Genomic DNA, 24,215 nt, shown 5'->3' with positions numbered 1-24,215 from the left:
AGGTCAAGTATGTTTTGGGGTTTATATAGGCATCGTCACGTACAAGATGCAAATGTTCTTCATAGAATGGTGTATACGTAACCATTCAGCTTTTGCAATGAAAGTGAATAATGAAAAAAAACAAAAACAATAAAAAAAACGTGTATACAAACCTATCCCTTGGTCGAAATCATCTCCCACAGCTGTCCACTCGAGGGTGATTGTTTGATTCTCGTAGTCAGAACTTGGACTTTCCAGATCCACGATTCTTGACGGGGGATAGAAGTCGTCGTCCTCGCTCGGTATTTCGACGGAATTGTCAACTTGGAAAGACCCACCTGAAGCTACGCGGTCAAAATCTCCAACGGGTTGTGGATCGCCCTTCTCGGGGATTATTGCTGGAATTAAAATGTAAGAGAATTAGTTTCATTAAAGTTGTTATGAAGAAATATCCTGTCATGAATGAACTACCAACTAAAAGACGAACCAGGTTGAATAATCTGCAGATTGCAAAATTAATATATTTTAATCAACGTTGTCTATCGGCCATTGTTTTCTACGAGCAGACAGTTTGAAAATAAATAGTTGTTACTCACAGTAATAGATTGGCTTTGACGCGGAATTGGTAGCCGCGCCGAAGACAATGGCCCTGCCGTCCTCATCATTTGCCATGACTTGTATCCCATAGCGACAAGACCTCTGGCAATTTGCGTCCACAAAGTCGAGGAAATAGGCAGAGTAGATGCCATCATCTTTTGTGGTATCAGCTCCTTCAGTGTACAATACATGTGGAGAATTTGAATTTGACAAGGGATAATTGATAAATAAGTATCACAAGGTAAAAGAGTCGGCCTAATTTGTTTCTTGGCATCCAGTGACAAGAAACCGACACAGATATGTTTGCAATCAACAAGGAATGACATAGCTAGCAATACCGTTGACGTAACTATTTCTTTTCGAGTAATGACAAACAATGAAAGGCATACATGTAGATAACATAATTTAAGTGCTAATCTGGCTGTAACAACATTTGTCACATCTTTCGTAAGAATCGACTTGTTAATTGTGTAATCTGTGTTGCTCATTTTTTTGGATACAACGTCATAAAACTAATCAAGTTTCTACGTGTAAAATAACATAATCCATTTTCAGATTTTCAATAAAAGTCGGTTCGGCTTATTGCGAACAATAGTATGAGAGACAAAGTACCTACCACCACCATTGTCTAGAAGGGGCAGCTCAATGGCATCGTACGGACTTGGCCTTTCAACTATGGCCGTGACCTTGGCATTGTTGACCTGTTGGTAGCCTTGGGAGAGGTCAGCGTATATTACGTCATTGGCGGGGATTCCGTGATTAGACTAGAACTGCTGCTTGACGACAATCTCAGTGGGCCTGAAGTCGAACTGGCCGACTTCGATTCTATCGATATTTCCACCACCTGATCTCGCGAGTCAGTGTTTCTGATGTGGTACAACCAGTGCCCTGGCTGCGAGAAGAAAGTAAAGTTGTACTGATTCGCAAAAGACTCGTGGTAAAGAATGGTTTTACTGACACGATACTAGAAATAAATAATGATTTGTAATAGTGAAGAGATAAATCTCGATACAGTAAATCATGTTATCTTGAAATCTTGCAACTTAAAGCTCCATCAATGATATTACATCTTTAGAAAGATTCATGATCAAATAAATACTATTTTTAGAAGAAGATTGAATGCAATGAAACGACTTTCTTAGTGTTTATATTACTATCAAATTGGTATTCATTTCCTGAAGAACTACTAAATTTGACATATCTGTACTGTCAGCAAGCAAACTGACAGAAGTACTTGTAAGATATTGGTTAATGAGAATGTTTATGACCATATGTCTTCTTGAATTGGTTTCATAGATATTGTTAGTAAACGATAGAATGTTTACGTTACGGCAACGTGTTCGATAAATAGGTTCGCTCCAGGAACTCGTGCTTCATACATTTTGCTACATTAATTTACCAGACTTTACTGCACAGACATTGTGTAGTGATGCAACAATAGACAATAGTATATTGTTCGACAGGTAATATTTGCAACAGAAACAATAGCAAAGTAATAAAACAAAAACAAAAATCAATAAATAATATTCGAAATAACATTGAGAAAACAACAACTATATGCTGTCGCGAGAACTTAATTTTCTACCTCGGCGATTCCTTCAATTATGATGACGATGCTGTGTGGTACCCGTATCAACAAGATAATTGTCCGAATTTTCGTCGATAATAGTGCCATGGGGAGATGTAATTGTGACGTCAACTCGCTGATTTCTCTTCAAGTCCCAGAATATGAAAAAGACGGTGTGTCGACCAATGGAAGAGTCAATGATCACGTGATTATGATAGTCATCTCCGCTGCCGATTGTTGTTTTGTAGCTAGCAAGCTGTATTTGGTGAGAACCGACAATAGCGTGTAAATAACTTGATTTGTTGAAAGACTGTTCTTTGTCTTACAAGCTAGAAGTGAGTATACATTTTGAAGAAAAATCAGAAAAATTTGCAAAGAGAAAAGACAGACGCTTACTTATTGAAATCTCGAAATTGACACTGTGTCCTTGTCGAACAAGGTCACATTCGGAATAGTTTACGAACGAATACAAACAAATTTCAACCAGAAAAATAGAACACCTTTCATATAAATTTCGAGCAATTGGGAGAAAGGTTTCAGCATTTAATATTGCATTGATCGGTGGTCTAAAGATCTCTATATTTTATGCAGGAACATGATGCTCGACGTTTCCGCATTACGTATCGCCCGTTTTGCAAGGCAAGTGACAGATAAAATGTTGCACAATTTCACTTCATGCAAGGACGATAGCCTGTGGTTAAGTAAAGAGTGTTAGCCAGAACATTTGGCGATGAATTCCTACAACAAACTTATTACGTAGGTTGCATTCACAAATAATGGGGATTGTCTAGAGAAATCGTGATTGAAATCTTACTTTTTCAGATTTTCAATCAATAAAAAAAAATTAAATCCCCCTTAAGTTTTCAAGTCCCCACAAAAGAAAAACCAATATACAGCAAAATATTTATTAGAGACGGAAAAATAAACATAATGTATTGCGCACTTCTGCCCACCAATGTTATATACTACCTTTTCATGAGGAATGCATCCTGTAATGGTTGCAGATTGCTTTCAGCAGTTTGTAGTACGGCAACTGAGGAGGCTCATGAAATCACTTTTAATAGTTTTATTTCAACTTTGATTTTGACTTTAGATTTCCTTTTCAATTGGATTTTCATTTTAATTTCGAGTTAAGTTTGCTTTTGATTTTGAAATTTGACTTTAGATTACCTTTACATTTTGATTTTCGTTTTAAAGTAATAATCATTTTTATTCTTGAAAATTAATTATATTTCATTTCAAATTTGATTTCGATTTTGATTTTATCTCTCGAATTAAACTTCACTTTGGATTTCCTTTACGTGTTGATTTTCATTGTCATTCTTAAAGATGAAATTAATTGTCATTTCGAGTTTAATTTTGCTTTTGATTTTATCTCTCGAATGAAAATTGACTTTAGATTTCTTTTACGTTCTGATTTTCGTTTTTAAAGTAAAAATCATTTTTATTCTTCAAAATGAAATTAATTTACATTCCGAGTTTGATTTTATCTCTCGAGTGAAAATTGACTTTAGATTTCTTTAACATTTTGATTTTTGTTTTACAGGAAGAATCATTTTCATACTTAATAATAAAACAATTTTTCATTTCGAGTTTGATTTTGATTTTGATTTTTTCTCTCGAATGAAAATTGACTTTAGATTTCCCTTACATTTTGATTTTTCATTTTCATTCTTGAAAATGAAATTTAATTTTCATTTCGAGTTTGATTTTGCTTTTGATTTTATCTTTCGAATGAAAATTGACTTTAGATTTCCTTTACATTTTAATTTTCATTTTAAGTTCGAGTTTGGTTTTGCTTTTGATTTGTTCTCTAGAATGAACATTGACTTTAGATTTCCTTTACATTTTGATTTTCGGTTTCAAGTAATAATCTTTTCATTCTTGAAAATGAATTAATTTTCATTTCGAATTTGACTTCGCTTTTGATTTTATCGCTCCAATTAAACATGACTTTTGATTTCCTTTACGTTTTGCTTTTTCACTTTAATTCTTAAATATGAAATAATTTGTCATTTCGAGTTTAATTTTTTTTTTCTCTCGAATGAAAATTGACATCAGATTTCCTTTACGTTTTGATTTTTCACTTTAATTCTTAAATATGAAATTAATTTTCAAATCAAACTCGAAATGACAATTCATTTCATGCTTAAGAATGAAAATGAAAAATCAAAACGTTCAGGAAATCTAAAGTCAAGGTTATTTCGAGAGATAAAATCAAAAGCGAAATCAAATTTGAAATGAAAATTAATTTTATTTTCAAGAATGAAAATGATTCTTACTTTAAAACAAAAATCAAAATGTAAAGGAAAACTAAAGTCAATTTTCATTCGAGAGATAAAATCAAAATCAAAACCAAACTCGAAATGAAAATGAAAATCAAAAGCAATGGAAATCCAAAGTCAAAATCAAAGTTGAAATAAAACTATTAAAAGTGATTTCATTAGCCTCCTCGGTTGTCATATCGTAGAGGTATATTGCTATGAATGCGTGTATGTAGCGTCCAACCAATTTATTGCAAATTGAAAATTGAAATAACCTTCAAAATGCAATTTCCATTTTAATGAAATAACAACCAATTTTAATATTCGTTTTTGCAGACAAAATTTTTATTTTGCCGATTTTTTGGCACAGTTTTTGCGGCCAATCATTTCTCAAAAATATTAAAATGCATTTTAGCACAAAACGCGTTATTTAAATGATTGAAATAGAATTTCATTTTTCATCATTAAAATGAAAATAGCATTTTTAAGGTGATTTCAATTTTCAATTTTCAATAAATTGGTTGGACGCTACGTACACGCATTCTTCCGCAGTAGGCCCTACATGCAGTAGCGCGGGTAACAAGTATGCGTTGAGGAAACCAAAAGTCTCGTACGCATTGATACTGCTCGCCCATTCGCCGGTAGAGGGCCGGGAACAGCAAAGAAATTCAAGAGAGTCGTCTTTCGACCATTTTCAAAAAAATGAAAAAGGTTGAAACTTACAATTTTCAATTTCCAATTTCTAATCGCATGCACCAAAGTAAAATTGCAAATTCCTCTTAAATCGGTAAGACATGATTTTATTTCAAAGTGTTTCCGTTCTCTTCATTTTGTTCTTCATCAAATACGCACAATGCCCCGTAATAAATTTTACGAATCTTGAAAATAGTACTATTTTTTATTTTAAGATTAGGTAATATTTGATACTGGTAATGATTTTTTTTGTTTGTTGAAAATGAAAACATCATTTTAGGATTCAAATTATAATATGACAACAACAACTTTCCTTAAAATAATCCAGAACACGTGATTTTGAAATTTAAGAAATACAATAGAATTAATAGATTAAATTTTATTTTGTTTTCACTGATAATTGCATTTCGGATTCAGAATATGAACAAGGCGAAACAGAGTTACGTTTCATTAATAACGTAATAATACAAGCTTTATTAAAATTGGTCTGTCAATTAGTATTTTCAATTAAGATGAATATGAAAAATAAAATTCTATTTCAATCATTTAAGTAACGCTTTTTGTGCTAAAATGCATTTTAATATTTTTGGGAATTGTTTGGCCTCGAAAACTGTATCAAAAATCCGTAAAATAAAAATTTTGTCTGAAAAAAACGAATATTAAAAATAGGTTGTTATTTCATTAAAATGAAAATAGCATTTTGAAGGTGATTTCAATTTTCAATTTTCAATAAATTGGTTGGACGCTACGTACATGCATTCCTATGGCAAGTTCTGACATTAATCAATTTTCAAATGCACCAGTAGACTGTTTTGGATTTAGTGACCGACTTGGTTAATCCAAGTCTGATCGTGTAATTAGTACTGGCTTAAGAGCAAACAAAAGACCATTATGAGAGAGTATGCAATCTGTGAATTCCTAGCAACATTTTGCCAAATAGTGAAAAACAGAGCACGGTGACCTACCGAAAAATATATTTATAAAGTACAGGAAATATGCGATATAGATGCCACTTAAAAGTTGTAAAAATTTGACAATACCTTAAGATTAAAACATCTCATCAAATAAAGGTTTTAACCTCTGAAACTTGGATGTACCAATGGCAAAATCAAGATTCTCAACTGTTCAAACTTTTTATTTGGTTTGTTGTACGACTACAATGCGATAATTTCATTCACTGCATACTATTTTGTAAGGGATTATAATATTTTAAGATCTCTCGGAGCAAAATGTACAAGTCCCCACTAGAAGCGTCGAAATTTCAACCTCCCTGAATTTCTCCAGTCCCTCTCAACCCTGTATTTGTAAATGCAACCCGACTAGAAACTGACACTGTTGTTTTACTCACCTGTACTGGGGTGTTGACGTTAGCACCGGTACGGCTGAGAACGGTGTCCGTGTAAGCATCGTGTAAGGCCGTCGAATAAGGGCTTTCCGAATACCAGTACGCATTGCCACCCGTCTGGTCAGACAAATCGGCCAATCCATCGTCAGCTTCGTCACTCAGAGCCAGTGTATCCACGACAACCTCTTTCTCGACCAGTTCATCGATAACGTCTCTTATATACGGGGATCGATTTTCACGTCCATCGGTGACAAGGAATAGTATCCCGCCAGCTGCAGTGCTCCCCCCGTGTTCCAAGACCTAAGTTATAAGTCGTGAGAAATATTCTCTAATTTCTGAACAAGGTAAATCTGTCAAGTTGTCTTTGTTGGATTTCAAATCTTTAGCTGTTATGTCACTTATGTCGCAAATTTCTATAAGTGTGAAGCGTTGGAAGTGTTTGGTCATGTGCATCATGACGGAAAATTACACAGTAGTTGCTATCAAAACGGCCTCCGGACATTTTAGTCCACCTTGGAGCTAGAACAATGGTTAGGGTAAGTGGATGAACATCAAGGGTTAAGTACTATCCTGGCACGATAGGATTCTGTTGATGTAACCTCACACAAGTAACAAATGGTAGAGCATTCTAAGATTTCGGTTTTATAACTTTTCAGGGTTTTTACTGACTATTAATTTATCTTCTCGATTGACTTTTTGATTATGTGTTGTTAGTCGTATAAAAATAAGTAAGATGCTACATTATCATACATGCTATGCCTGTATTGCCATTCTTCTATTGTTCAGACGGTACTGATATGAGCCCATATTTTAACTAGTGAAAATACGAATTATATTTTCACTGTAACCGAACTACTTACAGCGACGCGTACGCGTGACCTTCGCTGTATGCATGACCTTCGTTGGTTTATGTACATATAAAACAGCTGAGCGAATAAGACAAATGACAATCCGAAACGTCATTATGATTATGGTCAAAATTATGTTGTTTGCAGTCACTTCATGGGCATTGCACTTAGGCACAAGTACAGTTGTACCAAAAACATACAAACAAACGTATTGAAAATTTGTATAATTTGCCGACACCTGTCACTTCACGGCCGGTCCCGTGGCGGTGCACGGTGCAGTGTTTTCGTGTCGTCTACGCTGCTGAATATTTACACCATGGAAGTATCATTACACGTAAAGATATCGGTTGACAGAGCATCATGATAGAATCGCTTTACGACAAGTTTCCTGTTGATGAGCTTAAAGTATCTGGGCGGTGAATTAATTTACATCGTTTACAGTCATAAATGAGCCACGAAAATCCAACCGCACTGAACATAATCGTGACAGACAAGGTTGAAGGTGCACATGATATTTCCGATTTGTACCTGTCTGTGCACAGGATGCGGTGCGGGTTTCAGATAAAAGTGTACCATCTAGGGAAAGTGAAACTTTCGCTTAGGTTGTTAAAGGAAGTTTAGTTCTATTTAGGCAAGCCAGGAACGAAAATATACGAGCAGACGACGGAAATACCTTTGAAATGTTTTATTCGTACAGCAACAAAATCACGAACAAGTTACGACACTACAGCTTACAGTGTACTCACTTCATGTTTTCACTAATCCGCTTACTGAGGTTGTAAATTCGGCATATTTGACGTCTGGGAACATGTATAATTCTTCGAGATAAACTGACTGGTATGGGTATTACATTATATCCACTGTATGTGCATTCATAGATGTCGCAGAGCTGCTTGCTCTGTGCTCTCAGCTGTTCATACTCGATAGAGTTTGATGAGGTTACGTATCAAAACACGAAAAAAACACCCATTTTACAAACCTTCGCCTATGTTCTACATCCACCGTCATTTTAAACTAAAAATAAATTTTCTTCAAATTGTGAAAACCTGTGTCGACATCGTAATATTTAAATTGTTCGCTTTAAAAGTGCTCCACAACCCTCCTTTGAAGTGGAATGGCCCAATAGCGGAATAATATCAAGAAGTGATACGGTTGTCATCACTCCTTCGCAACCAACTTTTTATAAGTACAGCCTGGAGGAAGCAAGGTTGATTTCAAGTTGATTCCGTCGCTAATTTCGGAGCGTCTGTAGGAAAACAGTCATAACCCAAGCATGCATGTATGATAAAGGGGTTATTACACGAAGTTAGGGCGATACCGCGTCGTATTCTCGTGATGTGTCCGTATTTTGACTCGTTGCTGGCGCAACTCGTCAAAATACGGACACATCACTCGAATACGACGCGGTATCGCCCAAACGTCGTGTAATAACCCCTAATTAATAATGTTAATATACTTCGAAGAGGGTAGATTTGTACAAAATGTTAAAAAGATATTAAATAGTATTAATGTTACGGGGAACTTTAACCAAAACGAAGAAGATATTCCGCATTAAATACTGTTCGAGTGTTATGAGTTCATACTGTAAAAGCCAGTAATTCAATTTACTGTTTTACAGTAGTAGAAGTTGACCTACCTCAATGCCTTCCTCAAGGCCACATCCGATGCAAGTACCACTACGAGTATTGCTGGGGAGCAAGTCTATCAGTTCTTTTCGATTGTCCAAACTGCCCACTTGCACTAGATATGAAAGAATGTTTCCTCTATTGTTGAACTCTACAATGCCAATCCATGTGTCGTTTGGCACGGTGTAGCCGATATATTTCGTGCTAGCTTGTAACATCAAATCAATCGGTTGTTCTGCGTAAAATGTACAAGTCATCAAAAATTATACTCGCAATTTGCACGAACAAGTGTTAGAAATGGTGCAGACCGACTGCATTTACGTAAACTTATGAAAATTGAAATTTGAAACAAAAATACACTTGCACATGGAATGCCGGGGATACTCCGATAGAAAGATGGGTATGTGCCGACGAAATTGGTCACATTAAAGAAAATATATAAAACATGGGTCGATTTTTCATCCGAAAAAAAACCCTGAGCATGTGTCGATAACAAAGCAAATGTACTGTGTGTTAGGAAAACTTTCACATGCAACAGACTAAAGGTGAAAAATTCCCAAATTTGGTCAAGCAAATCCTTAACAATGGGGCATATTTATGAATATACACATGGGTAGATGTTTTCTACCAGGGTGGCACACTTAGGCCACCTCTCCCGGGATGAAACCCAGCCATGCAAATAAACACTCGCAGGCAAGCGCGAACAGATCTTGATCTTGAAGACACCCTGAATTATACTCACCCTGTCCATGCTGTTAGAATTATCGAGAACCAGAACTATTCTCAAATCCACTTCCTGCACCACTAGGAAGTTTGGTGTGGTGTCAAGTGGATCTCGGAAGGGAGTTTCCCCATCTTGGAAATCATCGTGTTTTAACATGACATCCCAAATGCTCTGATAAAAGCACTGTTTGTTGTGTTTTATTCTGGCCAATCGGTTGTGTTTTGCCGGGCCAGCTGTGTTCTCGTCAGTGCTGTGACAGAAATGAATCACCTAGAACACAACGGAAATTTTAGTCTTCTAAATTTTATTTGTCCCATCGGGTATACTGGCAACGTGCCGCAAATTTATAGAAATGCTTAAAATTCAAAAATCGCCACTCCTTTCGTTAAATACGTGAAATCATGATGATTGTGATTACTATGACAACAAAGTGATGTAAATTGAGAGTTATCAAAATGTTTTTAAATGAATGTATTCAAGTTTACCGTGACGTCAGAAATATGTCCAGAGATTCACTACGCCATACTCTAGTTTGAGATCCCTCAGGACGTGATATTTGTTAGGTTGATCAGTAAAAAGTTGAAACCTGACGAACAGGGTAAAATATATCTAAAACGGGCATTATTTTTAATGTCAACATTGCGCTTACAAAATGTAATGTTTACTCTAAAATGAATATAATGAAATAGATTTTGCTTCCATAGGGAACTTGCTAAAAGATTGGTTTGATCATGAACTGTCTCGGTATACTTTACTTAAATACTAACCGAGTCCAAGTAGTTTGCATACATGAATGACGCCGGCGCATCGTTTCCCGTAAGATCAGGGAAAAATCTACATCCGGGTCCCGGCATCACTCCAGAGTCCGGGTCCGTGTTGCATCGGACATAGTTGTTATGGATATCCCTGGACTCCCCGACGAGGGATTCCGAGCACCTGGTTGGTTCCACTCGGCCATTCTGGTCATAATAAAAGTGTTCATCATCATCATGGGATACTCGTCAAAGACACCCATCGTAAATGCGCCCATTCGTGAACTGTTACTTTACCTACAAAAGAACACATACACATATCATGAAATTTCTGCAAAATGAGCATACATTGTTTGCACCTTTTCTCTGTACTTACCAAAATAATCTCATCCAGCTAGGGTCACTGATAAGCCATTATCATATTCAAATATCGTTTCAACGCGAGTCTAAGAGATTATGCATGGCGTGCAATTTAGAATTATGAATAGTGTAAAATTATAATAGCAGTTATATCATTCATTTGTATAACCTACTGATGCTTATAATTTATATAGCCTGCATTAATGTGTGAATAAATTGATATAGTAAAAAAAGTATTGGGTGCAAATTTATACAACATAAATACTTAATGAAACGGTTAAGCAATAAACTACACAGAGCGACAGTGTACCACAAGATTTTGAGTCGTCACGACATATGTGCACGAGCGATAGCAAGTGCACTATGGAGTGAATTTGTCAAATCGACAGGTATACCCGTCGCTGAGGCGGTTTATTGCCTTTATATCATATTAAATCGAAGTTGTAGTATGGAAATTCAAAGTGGAAATTTCTCTCCAGCTGAGTTCCCGTGACTGTTGTAAACCGTGCTGTATTGCGAATGTAGCACGGTCATTTTTACGTCTCAAACAATCAGATGGCAGTATTTGCGCCATCAATACACTGGTATGATATAAGAATTCATAAAATCAGTGCAGAACTGTCATTTAAAGAAAAAATATAGAGAGAAAGAAGATTGATATAGCTCAAATACTGTTTCATCCCATTACTAATACATTTAATACGAAATAAAATATTTGCATAATGAAGAAACAGCAGCCTCTGAGTTATGACAATGCTTGTATGATAAACATGTTTCCCGATAGAAGTTCAGTCTAGCTTTTGTATGCGCGATCATTTGTGTTTAATGTTTGGGCGTAGTGCAATTTAAAACATAATTTATCATTTGCCTCTGATCTAGGTTTCTAGATACTCATCACAAATCCTATCAAACAAATAATTAAATTTTTACATCGTATTTTCTCTCCCGCCAACCCGTACACTACTCTCACAACTGGGGGAATTAAACATTTTACACTGTAAGAACATAGCTAATTAGGGATCATGGAGGATTCAAAGGAACAAAAGAGTCCTTATACAGCTATGGACGTATTCGTTACACAATAGATTATACATAAAACGACATGGGTTGAGGTAAGGTATAATTCAAAACAAACCAAAAAACAAACGTATCTTGAACCTCAAAAGAGTTGGTCCCATTGCCCACAGAGAAACTTTCTTGTTTCTCTGTGCATTGCCGTACGCCATATGACATGGATACCGCACTATGAATACGCATAGTTATTTATTGTCGTTTAAGTTCTTTGCATAACGTTATGCGAAATGATCAAAGAAAACAGAAATTGTTCACCTGGGTCTCCCCAGTAATACCAGCTAAACTCTTTGTTTACCACCCATCGTTTAGTAAAGTGGACAAAATCACCGGGTTCACCGCAACCGTGTGTTTGGCGCGTGTACGGATTGTCCCCGTACTCAGGATTCGGCTGATCGACGACGAAGTTGGCGATGTCGAATCGCTCTGTCGTAGCGTTCGCCTCTGTCAAGTTGTCGCTCCAGGTCTTAGGAATGAGGATGGTGACATTTTGGAAGTAGGTCCACTGGTGGGTGGCGATATGCAAATGACCTGACGCTTTCGTGAAGATATTCTGAATAAGAGAGAAAAGAGATTAGTACGTCAAGGCAAAATGCGCCTCGCAGTTTACCTTTGCCGAATTATATTGAAACTTGCTGAACAAAGTAACTTTTTAGTCCCCGCTGACGAAGTCCGGCGAGGTCTTATAGATTGGGTCCCGTCCGTCCGTGCGTCCGTGCGTCCGTCCGTGCGTCCGTCCTCAGCCGTTATTCAGACACTGCTGAACCAATTTTGTTCAAACTTGGCACAAAGGCATAGCACTATGACCTTCAGATGCACATCGATTTATTTTGCGATACGATTCAATATGGCCGCAAGGTAGCCATATTTTGCGATTTTTCATGTCTTTGAACCATAACTCAAACATCCTTGAACCGATTCTGTTCAAACTTGGCACAAAGGCCTAACACTATGGCCTACATATGCATGATGAATTATATTGCGATACGATCCAATATGGGCGTGAGGCGGCCATTTTGTTGCGATTTTTTCATGTCTTTGAACCATAACTCAAACATCCTTGAACCGATTTTGTTCAAACATGGCACAAAGGCAAAGCACTATGGCATACATATGCATGTATCAATTAAACTTGCGATAGGAGCCAATATGGCTGCAGAACTGCCATTTTGTTGGAATTTTGCATGTCTTTGAAGCTTAATTCAAAGGTCATTACACCGATGTTGTCCAAACTTGGCACAAAGATCATGCACTATGGCATACATATACATGTCAATGTACTTCGTGACATGTTCCAATATGGTTGCCAGATTGTCATTTTCCCCCAATATCGCTGCCAGATGGTCATTTTTGGATTTCTTCATGTCTTTGAGGCTTAATCATATGCAAATATTCCTTATCCAATGTTGTTGAGACTTGGTACAAAGATAAAGTACTATGGCATACATATGCATGTCTACTAATTTTGTGCTATGATCCATATGGTCAATAGACAGCCATTTGATTTCAATTTTGGTGTGATTTTTATGTCTTTGAAACATAAACATAGGTCACTGTCCTTCGATGGACTGATTTTGTTTAAACGTGATATGGCTGCATTCTTGTGCACATTAATTTGTTTCATTATATGATCCGAAATGGCTGATTACAACAACATACCCGATCCCATACCATTTCTAAAATTCCACCAAACCATGTGTATAGTATGTGCCATCATGACAATAGAGGCAGTGAGGGCATTATTATGTGTGATGTAATCAAAAGTTCCTTCAATGGTCATTACGGCAGAGATGGGTCAATTTTATTGAACGTTCCTCAGATTACTTTATTATGCAAGTCACAGGCCTGATGCACCCGTTGCATCAATGTCATTCTACAGCTACCTAGACCACAGCTACCTAGACACCAAAGATTATAACAAAATGGACAAGCGGGGACTGTGTCATCAACGATGACTTGTTACACTTAGGCCTATGTCTTTATAACAAATTAATATTTCATTTTTTCATCGGGTTAATATATGGAATATCTGCCGATTTAAATTTTAGGTATTTGTAATGTTATATGTGAAGTGCATCTATATTTATGGCATTTGCTTGATCTTGAATTTTTGATCTGGATTGTGAAGAAAAATATATTTTATGTTCACAAAGTATGAGCAACACTTAAACGTTTATTGCAAAGGTGCGTGATATTCGTTAGAGTTTGATACAAACAATCCATCCTGGAGTTATCTCCTCAATTTCCGAGCTATGGTTTAACGGCATGTGTTTCAAACTACGTTTCGAAAAGCTTTTTGTATGTTTGTCTGACACATTGAACGGATGATGAATAAATTGAATGAATAAAACGACATGATAAACATGGTTATACTCGGCCTTTATGTACTAAGAAGACGGCATATTTATGTGAAGATGACCGTGGCCTCGACTTGAACAAGACAACAGACAATAAATATCACACACGGCAAAGAACAGGCCATTGTTAATAATGGATCTGGGAAATATGTCCTTTTTGATGCAGAAGCTGACACGAAAAGAATCGCATACCATAATTCCGCATTCATTTGGAGTCCAAAATTTTGTTCGTCATCAGTTCGCCATGCCCGTCACGATATGCGATTCAAAGGTTAATACCAGGGTGTTAGGCCCAGTGACGCATCACTATTAATAGTCCACGCGGTGTTCATACCAAATCTAGACACCAGTCAATCAGTTTAAACTTATAAAATTGGTTCCCATATGATATCTTTAGTCACCGAAAAGATCATCAATGTATCTATGCATGTTGTTAAGATGCTTTAAAATCTCTTACATTGAGATTTATTTAAAGATTGCCTAAATTCGGCTTCATATGAATATAAAAACAAATCAGTAATAAGTGGTGCACAGTGTTCCAATTGGAATGCCCACAACTTATCTAAAGATCATGCCAGCAGATTTTATGAATATGCTGTCAATGAGAAAATGCAGCATCTAAATATCTTCCTCATCGTTGTATTTATCATTTAAACATCAGTATTATTACTCAAATATCCCCAATTGCGTGCGATGACAATGTATTGGTACGCACGATTGCTTTTCTTGTGAAAGAAGGCTTGTTTAATCAGCAATGATATTCTGCAGTTCAGTTCATCATGGGGGATTTTAGTGTACGAGGTGGAAAAATCAAATGTACGGATGGAACTGTATTAATAGGTTGCAAAGTATACAATAATTCTTTCGAATATTTTAGTATTCACATCTGATTTAATCCACTTGTCTCACAAACTGTATTACAATAACGTGTAAGACCACGTTTAATGTTACCTAAAATGACAGTTAAATGTGATAAACCTTAGGTTGTACCATAGGGTCTATGCTGGCACCTGCTATAAAGCATTGTTTATGAGGAATCTTATGGATCTCAGGAATGTAATACAGGTATAGCAATACATTGCTATCAGTCAATTTGCTTCGAAATGATTATTTTCGATCACTTTTAAAGCCGGCCTCCCTAATCACTGTGCACCGCCATTTTGAAACAAGCCAACTCTCGCCAAAAGTTACATAAGTTGATGCGTTCTACATCACGATAACCCGCGTATATTAGGCCAAACCCGGAATTCGAATCGACCACGGTACAAGCAAAGCCATGTGCGCAAACGTACGCGTATTTTCATAGGCGTTAGTACACATGTGGGTTTGTTTGTCGGAGCGTCGGACCTGTTTTTGCGTCGATCTTCTGTGTGCTCGTCAATGTGAACAACAACATGGCGGCCGGTATTTCCCCCACGATCAAAATGTATCCGGCGTGAAAACATCGTATAAATTAGTTATGATTATTAGAGTCTGACAAAATACATCCACTAGGCAATTTTTTTAGTCCTTGTGTTTTAGTTTTTTCTCCAATATGGGAGTTTGTATTCATATAGACCCCGCCGATGTCTGAACTTTCGACGCACTGTTTGCTTTCATGTGGTAGACATACGGTTTTTTCCCACTGCAACAAGGGGTCGAGTGCGGTGTCAAGGCCTCAAAAAGTCATGTCGATATTTCATAGAGTACGGCTATAATAATCCGAACAATGTGAACACGAGAGTATACCTCCTGTATATTTCTAGGGAATTACGTGAATACTTTGCGGAAACAACGAACTCGAAGGTGGTCGCGTTACCGTGGGTTCCGTAAGCTTAGAGGTATACTGTCACCTGTCCAATTTTGCCACAGTTACCATGGAAAGAGAAATCTAACCAATCACAGATTTTAAGCGGCTGGCCGCTTTTTAAAAACAGCGCCCTCAAATGGGCATTTTAAATACCAAGGAACGCCCCTTTGACAATATATGGGCATATTTAGATTACAGATGACTGTATACCTTTAAGCATTGCAGCCAGGGTCAGGCGCGACGTTACACTGTTTTCGCGCCGTCGAGATTCAGTCGATTTTTGATCCCGAAAAATAGCGTATCTTCGTCTGAGGTAAATTTCTAGGCCTATGCTATCTTTGAAATAGTGTATAACGTAGCGGAAGGTACGTGTAGACCGAGAGGTCATCTAGCATTTGCTCCATACACGAACGTTGACTCCCTGTGTTCCTCGCTCACTGCACGCGACGGACGACTGGAAATGATTGACAACTTGCGCATGGCGTATTGATATTATTCCTAAAGTAGTTAAACAGTGTAAACGCGGAATTGTTACGGAAAACTTCTTTTACTTCGCAAAAAGTAACGAATTCTTGGCTTGTGCATGTAACAAGTATATTATTCCTAATATTTTTCTTTGTCCAGCTTGGAAAATACGAATGACGTAATGACCATGTCACCACTCGTCTTCGACTTGTGGTGACACGGTCATTACGTCACTCGTATTTTCCTTCGCTGAACGAAGAAAAATAATAGGGAATAATATCTAATTATCACACATGCTATGCCTGTATTGCCATTCTGCTATTGTTTAGAGGGTACTGATGTGAACCCGTATTTTAACATAGTAAAATACGAATTATATTTTCACTTCAACCGAACTACTTACAGCTACGTGTACGCGTGACCTTCGGTTGTATGTTCATACACATAAAACAGCTGAGCGAATTGGACTTATGACACTCCGAACGTCACTGACAATTATGAACATTTCACTTAGATACAAGTACAGTTGTACCCAAACATACAAACGAACGCGATGAAAATACGTTTTGCTACCGACACCTGTCAACGTTCACGGCCGATCCCATACGGTGCAGTTTTTTATGCCGTCTACGCTGCTGAAGATTACGGTCCCGGCCGACAGTGCATCATGATAGAACTGCTATACGACAAGTTTCCTGTTGATGAGTTATGTATCTAGGTGGTGAATTACGTAAATCAAATGGCAGTGAAAATACTCGCGTCAGAGAAGATGCACATATTATAATTCCGATTTGTACCTGTCAGTGAGGTTCACAGGTCATGCTCGTGTCCGTTGCGCCGGTGCAGGTTTCGGTTAGAATGTAAGATACTAGGGAAAGTCAAACTTTCGTTAAGGTTGTTAAAAGAAGTTTACTTCTATTTAGGCAACCCAGTAACGTAAATATACGAGCAGACGATGCAAATACGTTTGAAGTATTTTATTCGTAAAGCAACAAAATCTACACGAACGTGGTACGACGCTACATAGCTTGCATAGTAACCCCGGATAGTAACACGCCACATGCTCATTCCATGTCGCAGTTTGCCAGAATACGTCAAGTGACGAGAAAATAGATACGTCTAGTCCCTACTGAATCGACAACAGTGACGTCAGTATTTTTTGAAAAACTATTTCCCAAGGCAAATGGTTTGTACCATATCTGGAAAGGTGCCCGGTCACGTGACCGTAGTGTCGTCTTCAGCTTTGGTGACTTTGGTGGCGGATGACTAGAATGTTCTTTGCGCCTGGGATGAGCGACAAGCCTTTCTCTAAAACAGATAGATTTTCCATTCCAACAGCGTAAGAACTTGAACAGTTTATCGACGGAAAAGATTCAAGTGCAACCAAGGATGATGCAAGGTATTTGCTTAGAATATTTTTGGAAGAAAGTGGTACCATGTAATACTGTGGTGGAAATACCGCAGAGGAAGAAGGGCTGCCAAATATTTTCAAATACGGTGTCTTCATTTGGGGTTCGAACCCACAACATACGGCATCCAGTCACGTAGAAAATTAACGATAAATTTCAGTATTTTCACCTTAAACCGACAAGCAATCAAGTTGGCCACCGAAAATCAATTATAATGGGCAAATTACATGGTTTGATCAGACTAGCATTGCCAGAGGCCCGAAACAAAGAAACTGTTAGCACCATTGGTGGCGCTCCGCCGCTGATGTTGAATTCTCGCGTGAGATAGCAGTCTGTAAGGAACGCCCAGAGAATAAATCCCGTATTTTTTGTTCGGAGACGACAAACTTGGCTTGTGCATGTGATAATTGTATTACATTTATGTATTCCAGAGAACGACGATGGCAGGGCGGTTTGCGTCTGCCCATCCCCAGACCGTGCCTCAGGAATCGTTGTGCTGCGGAAGACCGACCGTATACAGCGAGTGATCTGAACTGTGGACTCTCTGAAACTATCCACAGTTAACCCGGGCGTCTTTTACGTGGAATTGCAGGCTAGAATCATATGCACGGAAACGCTCCAAATATCTCATAAAATGATCGGATGCCAAGGCTTAGAGCTGTGGGGGATTCGTTGATCACAGAATACATGAACCATAACGTTTTTGAATTAATGTTCATGTTGTTATTTTTTCTGTGTCCCTGCCCGCTTCTTTCCTATGCTTGGGTTTGTGTTTTTCTGAGTAGATTATGTCCACTTTTGTCAAGCGCCATCACGATCGACTTTGAAATGTGATTTTCTCTAGAGTCAAACTGAAAGGTGGTTCATTATATTTTTAATTATTTATTTAATACATTTTTAATGAGAGGTACTTTTTCAGTCAAGCTGAATGTTGTTTACCTTTAAGGTAGAGACACACGTTAGATGATACTTATTTTAAACTCACTTTTTCTCAATAAATTTCGATTTTGGACCCTACACATTATATATTTTCTGTTGGCCCTATATCTCAACATTATGAAAAATATGTTTATTTTCCAAAATCACTGTGTCTTTGTCCATTTCTCTCAAAAATATGCGTTTTGTAGTTTTTTTACCTAAAAAAAATTAGGTGTTCAAGGACTATGGCGACTTGAGATCTTTGAACAGAAATCAGCAATTGAGTACTCTGGGGGAAAAAAAGGTGTCCGAGATTTTTTTCTATTCCCTTTTGTTTCAGCACAATAAGGTGTGAAAGTAACAACTCTGGGTTTTTGAATAAATTACCGGGTTTCGTTCACTTCAGCACAGAGTAATATCAGACAGAGTGGCAACAGCTATTGTTTAAGGCGTGAAGCGGTTACGTAAGCAATCCATGTTTGCCTCGCCTCACGAAGCTCTTGGCTCTCTTTTCCGAAGAGTGCCGACCATGCACCCTTCGGTAATTTTCGGATTTTCACCAATTGTTAAGCGAAAGTATGTTCGACAAAGCTTGTGTTGTAGTTGTCGTGTGGTGCTGATCGGAATTGATGTGCTGGCGAAAACGCGAGTGTTTTGAGCTTCAGGAAAGTGGGTTTTACCGTTTTGTACTGTCTGGTTTTACTCAATGGTTTACGGTCAGTCACACTGTCTTTTACACGTGCGCCAAGAAAGGACATGTTTATGAAACTGCTGGCGTGTTATGTTTTGATTGGCGTGAGGCAGTGTTTCTGGCCTGAGAGCTCACAAAGTAACTATGGTTGCTACGCGACTGGCAGTACGATGCCATCTCGTCGTATGTTTCGCATAATCTCGTGTAATTATCAACCACAAACCAAGCCTCCAAAAAGTTTAACACCTTTGAAGCTCATTTTAATATGAAAAGCCAATAGTCTACCGAGACGACCATGGAACAAAAGGCATGCAAGTGTTGCCACTCTGTCTATGATATTACTCTGTGGCTTCAGCAAGAATTTCTCTTGTTCCATAAATATTACCGAAAATCTGAGACATAGTTTTACAGATATTTATTGCTACTGTGACCTGGTAAAAAATCAGACCGATCTGTGCACCCTACTCCGACCTAATTTCTTTTGAAGTTACGCTTGTCAGGCCAAAATTGGAAGAGAGATAATCAAAGCATTGTGTAAACACCCCTATACGTACAAAAATCGATCGTTGATATGACTTTCCGGGCGATTTTTATTCATGTTCACGAACTTGCATCAAGCAGGAGACTAGATGTTTTGTATTTTACATCAAATACCCTTCCGAAGATCATAAATGGCGAGAAAATCGGGAGAAACTGACACAAACTGTTGAGATGTACGAGTAATGAGGGCGGTTTATTTACATAAAAAAAACCCGGCCAAGGCTAATCTGTTTTTTCTCAAATTAGAGTCTAAGCTTGTTACCGTAACTGTAAACGGTTGTCAAGATCTATCAATCCGTTTCTCTTCAGTTTAGAAGTATCTTTTACGCCCGTCGGAGGCGAATTGCGATATTTTACGTTTGCGAGAGTCTCAGTGGACCACATTGATTTCGACATCGCGGCGTCACGGAAGCCATGGCGGTGACTATTCAAGTTCGTCATTCGGCCCGTGCGCTTGTTGAACTTCCCCTGGAAGATGAAAATTTATGCATACGCATCGCTTGACACGTCCACCAGTTTCATTCACAAATTTGTTCACTTATCGCCGACCTTCGCATCGGAATGAGCGTACTGTGGTAGACAGACTCTGTCGCTGACTTTCACGTTGGAGAACTTACTTCGGTGGAGAGAATCTGATAATCAACCAGCTTCCTCGTCGGAAGAAAGACTCGTGTCCGACATCTCATCTTCTGCCACGTTGCTATAGTACGACCCTAAGTCAGACAATCTGAGTTTTGTTCTGGTAGCTCCATGATCTTACTTACTCTCTTCTTACGACCACGCTTACGTTTTACGCGTCTCTGCCTTCCGCTTGTCACTACAGAAGCCATTATTATTAACGTCACGCACACAGGACAGTGGAAAGTATGCGCATGCGCGCCGGACAAGATGAGAAAAATTAACATAATCTGTTGACCTTGCGTGGCTATAGTACGCGTAGTTCGCAAAAAGTCTATTTTTATTAGTATTTTAAGCATTTCTTAATACAATATTGTCTCGACATTTTTCCTCATGTAAAGGTCATATGGTACGGACTCCAATTTTGAAATAAAACCAAAATCTCTGTAAAAATGCATTAAACGTGTGTCTATAGTTTTCTTTCGAGCGGGATGGTAGTAGTGCTTTGTAATTATTTTCTTTATCGTGTTTTTGTGTACGTAGCATGGTTTAACTACTTTTGTTTAACTTTGTCTGTAAAATTAGCACTCAGTGCATTTTTTCTACATAAATATGGTTCGCGTATGGCTTTTTTAATTTGAAATAGTTGCAAACTGTTATAACCTTATTTTACTTTAAAGAATACTTTACATCTGTACAGACACATTCATTTATCTTATGACGCTTAGGGAGCCTTCAGTAATTACAGGGGGTGGGCCGGGGGAATTGGGGGAGGGTCACTTTTAGAAAACAGTTCAAGGGGGAGGGTCACTTTTTATAAACCTATCTTGGGGGAGGGTCACTTTTGACAGAAGCTGATTTTATGGCCAAAACTTTGATTGTCCATGTGATATTTCCTGAATAGGAAATCACCAACAAAATACGTACACATTATAGACCGCCATGCATAGTTAATTGACATTTCAGTGAAATTCCAAAATCAAATTTCTTGCACAACCATGGACTTGTAACCACTCTAGTCTAATCAAGAACAATAATGTGAATAATCAAGCATACATAAATGCACAGATTTATCTAATTTTGTACTGAAAAAAAAAATTATTCATAGTTTCATCATAGACCGCTATGCATAGAGAATCAACATTTCAGTGAAATTCCAAAATCAAATTTCTTACACAACCATAGACTTGTAACCACTCTAGTCTAATCAAGAACATTAATATCAATAATCAGGAGTACACAAATGCAAAGATTTACCTGTTTTTGTATTGGAAAAAATATTCATAATTTCATCATAGACACCATAGATAGTGAACCAACTTTTTAGATGAAATTCAGAAATCAATTTCTTGTACACAAATGCACATTTTACTTCCCTATTCAAGCAAAGTACATTTAAATACATTATCAAACATATATAATATACAGATATAGCATGTTTTGTGGGGGTAAATTGTGAATAATTTGCCTGATAGACTCCATGTATTATGATTTGATATTTTTGGATGAAGCACTAAATCAACCACATCTTGCCTTCTTATAGTTGCACAAAATATGGTGACCCTCCCTCAAATGTATGAAATACCATATCTCTTCAAAATTCTTGCGTGATAAATTGCGACTGTCCCTCCAAAAACACCAGCCCCCCTCTGTAATTTGTACCACGGTCCCTCCACCTTTGTGGAGGGACCGTGTTTGTCCCTAACATAACAATTGAACCAATTGTTATGTAAATTAGCTGATACTGTTTTAGTTATTTCTGGGGAGAATACCGCAGTGGTTGTGGGGGGGGGGGAGGGTCAAGTTTTAGAATGTCGGAAAGGGGGAGGGTCACATTTTAGACAGGAGGATAGGGGGAGGGTCACATTTTACAGTACAGGTGTGCGCGAAATTCCCCCGGCCCACCCCCTGTAATTACTGAAGGCTCCCTTACCATATATTTTCAAGATAAATGCTACTTTTATGAAAAGTTACATTAATAAAATGGATTCATATGGACAAACGACTTTTTCTGCACAGTATTATCCATACTCGTTCAAGAATTTATTTGGAAACTAGATAATATGCTTTGAGGCGAGTTGCTACTGCTGAGCATTTAATGAAATGCACAAACATAAGATTCCACGTTAATTTCTCATTCTTTGGAAACCGTTAGATTAACAAAATTTTCCTGTTCAAATTCTGATCGACTTTTGAAGATAAATCTTGATTTTTGAACAATAATGGTGCAGGCGGGGGGTGTAGGAGGGAAATCATTTTTCGATTGTGGCTACTGCTGTCTCATAAATGCCCAAGTTGATGCTCCTTTATTACAATAGCACGAATAAGCAATCTCTTCTCACGGAAATTCAACATACATGCGGAATGTACGTGGGGGCATAAAATTAAAATATTGATGACAATTACAGGTTTAGATTGACCGCATTAATGTCACCCGCTTTTCCGCCAAAACGAGTCTATCGAATCCCCTCAAAATGATGCTCATTGTCACCCGGACCCTCACAAAGGGGAGGCTTCGGACAGAGTCTGTCTGTCTGTCTGTCTGTCTGTCTGTCTGTCTGTCTGTCTGTCTGTCTGTATGTCTGTCTGTCTGTATGTATGTATGTATGTATGTATGTATGTATGTATGTATGTATGTATGTATGTATGTATGTATGTATGTATGTATGTATGTATGTATGTATGTATCTCTCTCTCACCCAAAAGTACCAACCCAGTATTAACAGCTCTATAGAGTCAACTAAAATCTGAGTCGGAAATGGTTTAGGAGCAGGTTGTAACAGTAGTGTCAGACGGCTGGTCGGGTAACGTCAAAGTCAATAATATGCACGAAGAATGTAAGTGCCATTCAAATGGCGAGTTCAATCGCTCACCTTTAATCTGTCAACGAGCAGATGGTCCTCCGGGATGCTTTCGTGTATGGCTATTAACACATCGCCGTAGCCATGGTTGATGAGCCGCACTGGATTGCGATTGCAGTCTACAATGGATATTGAGTACAGACAGAGGAACACATTACCGATGGTGACAAGTAAATACTTCGTATTTCCCATCACGACTCTAGCTATGTCTCGAAGAGACTCTGGGCTCAGGGTTTGTCTCTCTCTGAGTAACTTGATAAGAGTAGAATGATTCGGGTCTAAATGGCATCAAGTTTGCAGGTTACTACCTTATATATGTTAGGGGGAGTCAACAAAGAGTAGTACTTACGCGTGCGCACTCAAACTGATCAATAGTCTTAAAACATTAGTGGTTTACAAGATATCACCTTTGATCAACGTATGACGTCATCGATTCTGCCATCCACTTGCAGTAATGAAGAGTTTGGTCCAAAATTCGCAATCCCTATGATCATATAACAATAGAATATCTTGGTGATTATGTTTTTTAGCCAATCCTCATACAACTTTCATTATATTTTATAAACAGAATTAAAACAAAAGTATACACACAACATGTACAATATGAATATATATATATATATATATATATATATATATATATATATATATATATATACATATATAACAATGTATAATAACACGGATAACTTCAACTACAAAGTAATAATATATGTTACTTAAGTTTATGCATCCAACAAAT

At 37.7% G+C, this 24,215-nt stretch overlaps 1 protein-coding gene and 1 long non-coding RNA gene across 2 annotated transcripts in view; both read right to left on the bottom strand.

Moving 5' to 3' along the window:
• LOC139144343 (calcium-activated chloride channel regulator 4-like) overlaps window positions 1-9,136 on the bottom strand; it is a 10,153-nt gene extending 1,017 nt beyond the window's left edge. Inside the window, exons 1-6 of the mRNA XM_070715044.1 lie at window positions 8,930-9,136; window positions 6,449-6,745; window positions 2,162-2,399; window positions 1,193-1,468; window positions 576-749; window positions 153-377 (exon numbers count right to left, since the gene is read on the bottom strand). Coding sequence (XP_070571145.1) covers window positions 2,175-2,399; window positions 6,449-6,745; window positions 8,930-9,136 — 729 coding nt within the window. The 3' untranslated portion in view covers window positions 153-377; window positions 576-749; window positions 1,193-1,468; window positions 2,162-2,174. The remainder of the gene's footprint in view (window positions 1-152; window positions 378-575; window positions 750-1,192; window positions 1,469-2,161; window positions 2,400-6,448; window positions 6,746-8,929) is intronic.
• A 1,516-nt stretch (window positions 9,137-10,652) lies between these two features.
• Window positions 10,653-23,991, bottom strand: LOC139143045 (uncharacterized). The gene is made up of 4 exons (XR_011554506.1): window positions 23,881-23,991; window positions 23,486-23,592; window positions 12,084-12,378; window positions 10,653-10,691 (listed from the first exon to the last, which is right to left on the bottom strand). It is a non-coding gene; the product is annotated as an uncharacterized lncRNA (long non-coding RNA).
• Between the last annotated feature and the right edge of the window lie 224 nt (window positions 23,992-24,215).

The sequence above is a fragment of the Ptychodera flava genome, chromosome 11 (genome assembly GCF_041260155.1).
Source record: "Ptychodera flava strain L36383 chromosome 11, AS_Pfla_20210202, whole genome shotgun sequence".
NCBI classification, from domain to species: domain Eukaryota; kingdom Metazoa; phylum Hemichordata; class Enteropneusta; family Ptychoderidae; genus Ptychodera; species Ptychodera flava.
Note: the sequence above shows the minus strand (reverse complement) of the source record. Positions and strands in the feature narration are given on the sequence as shown.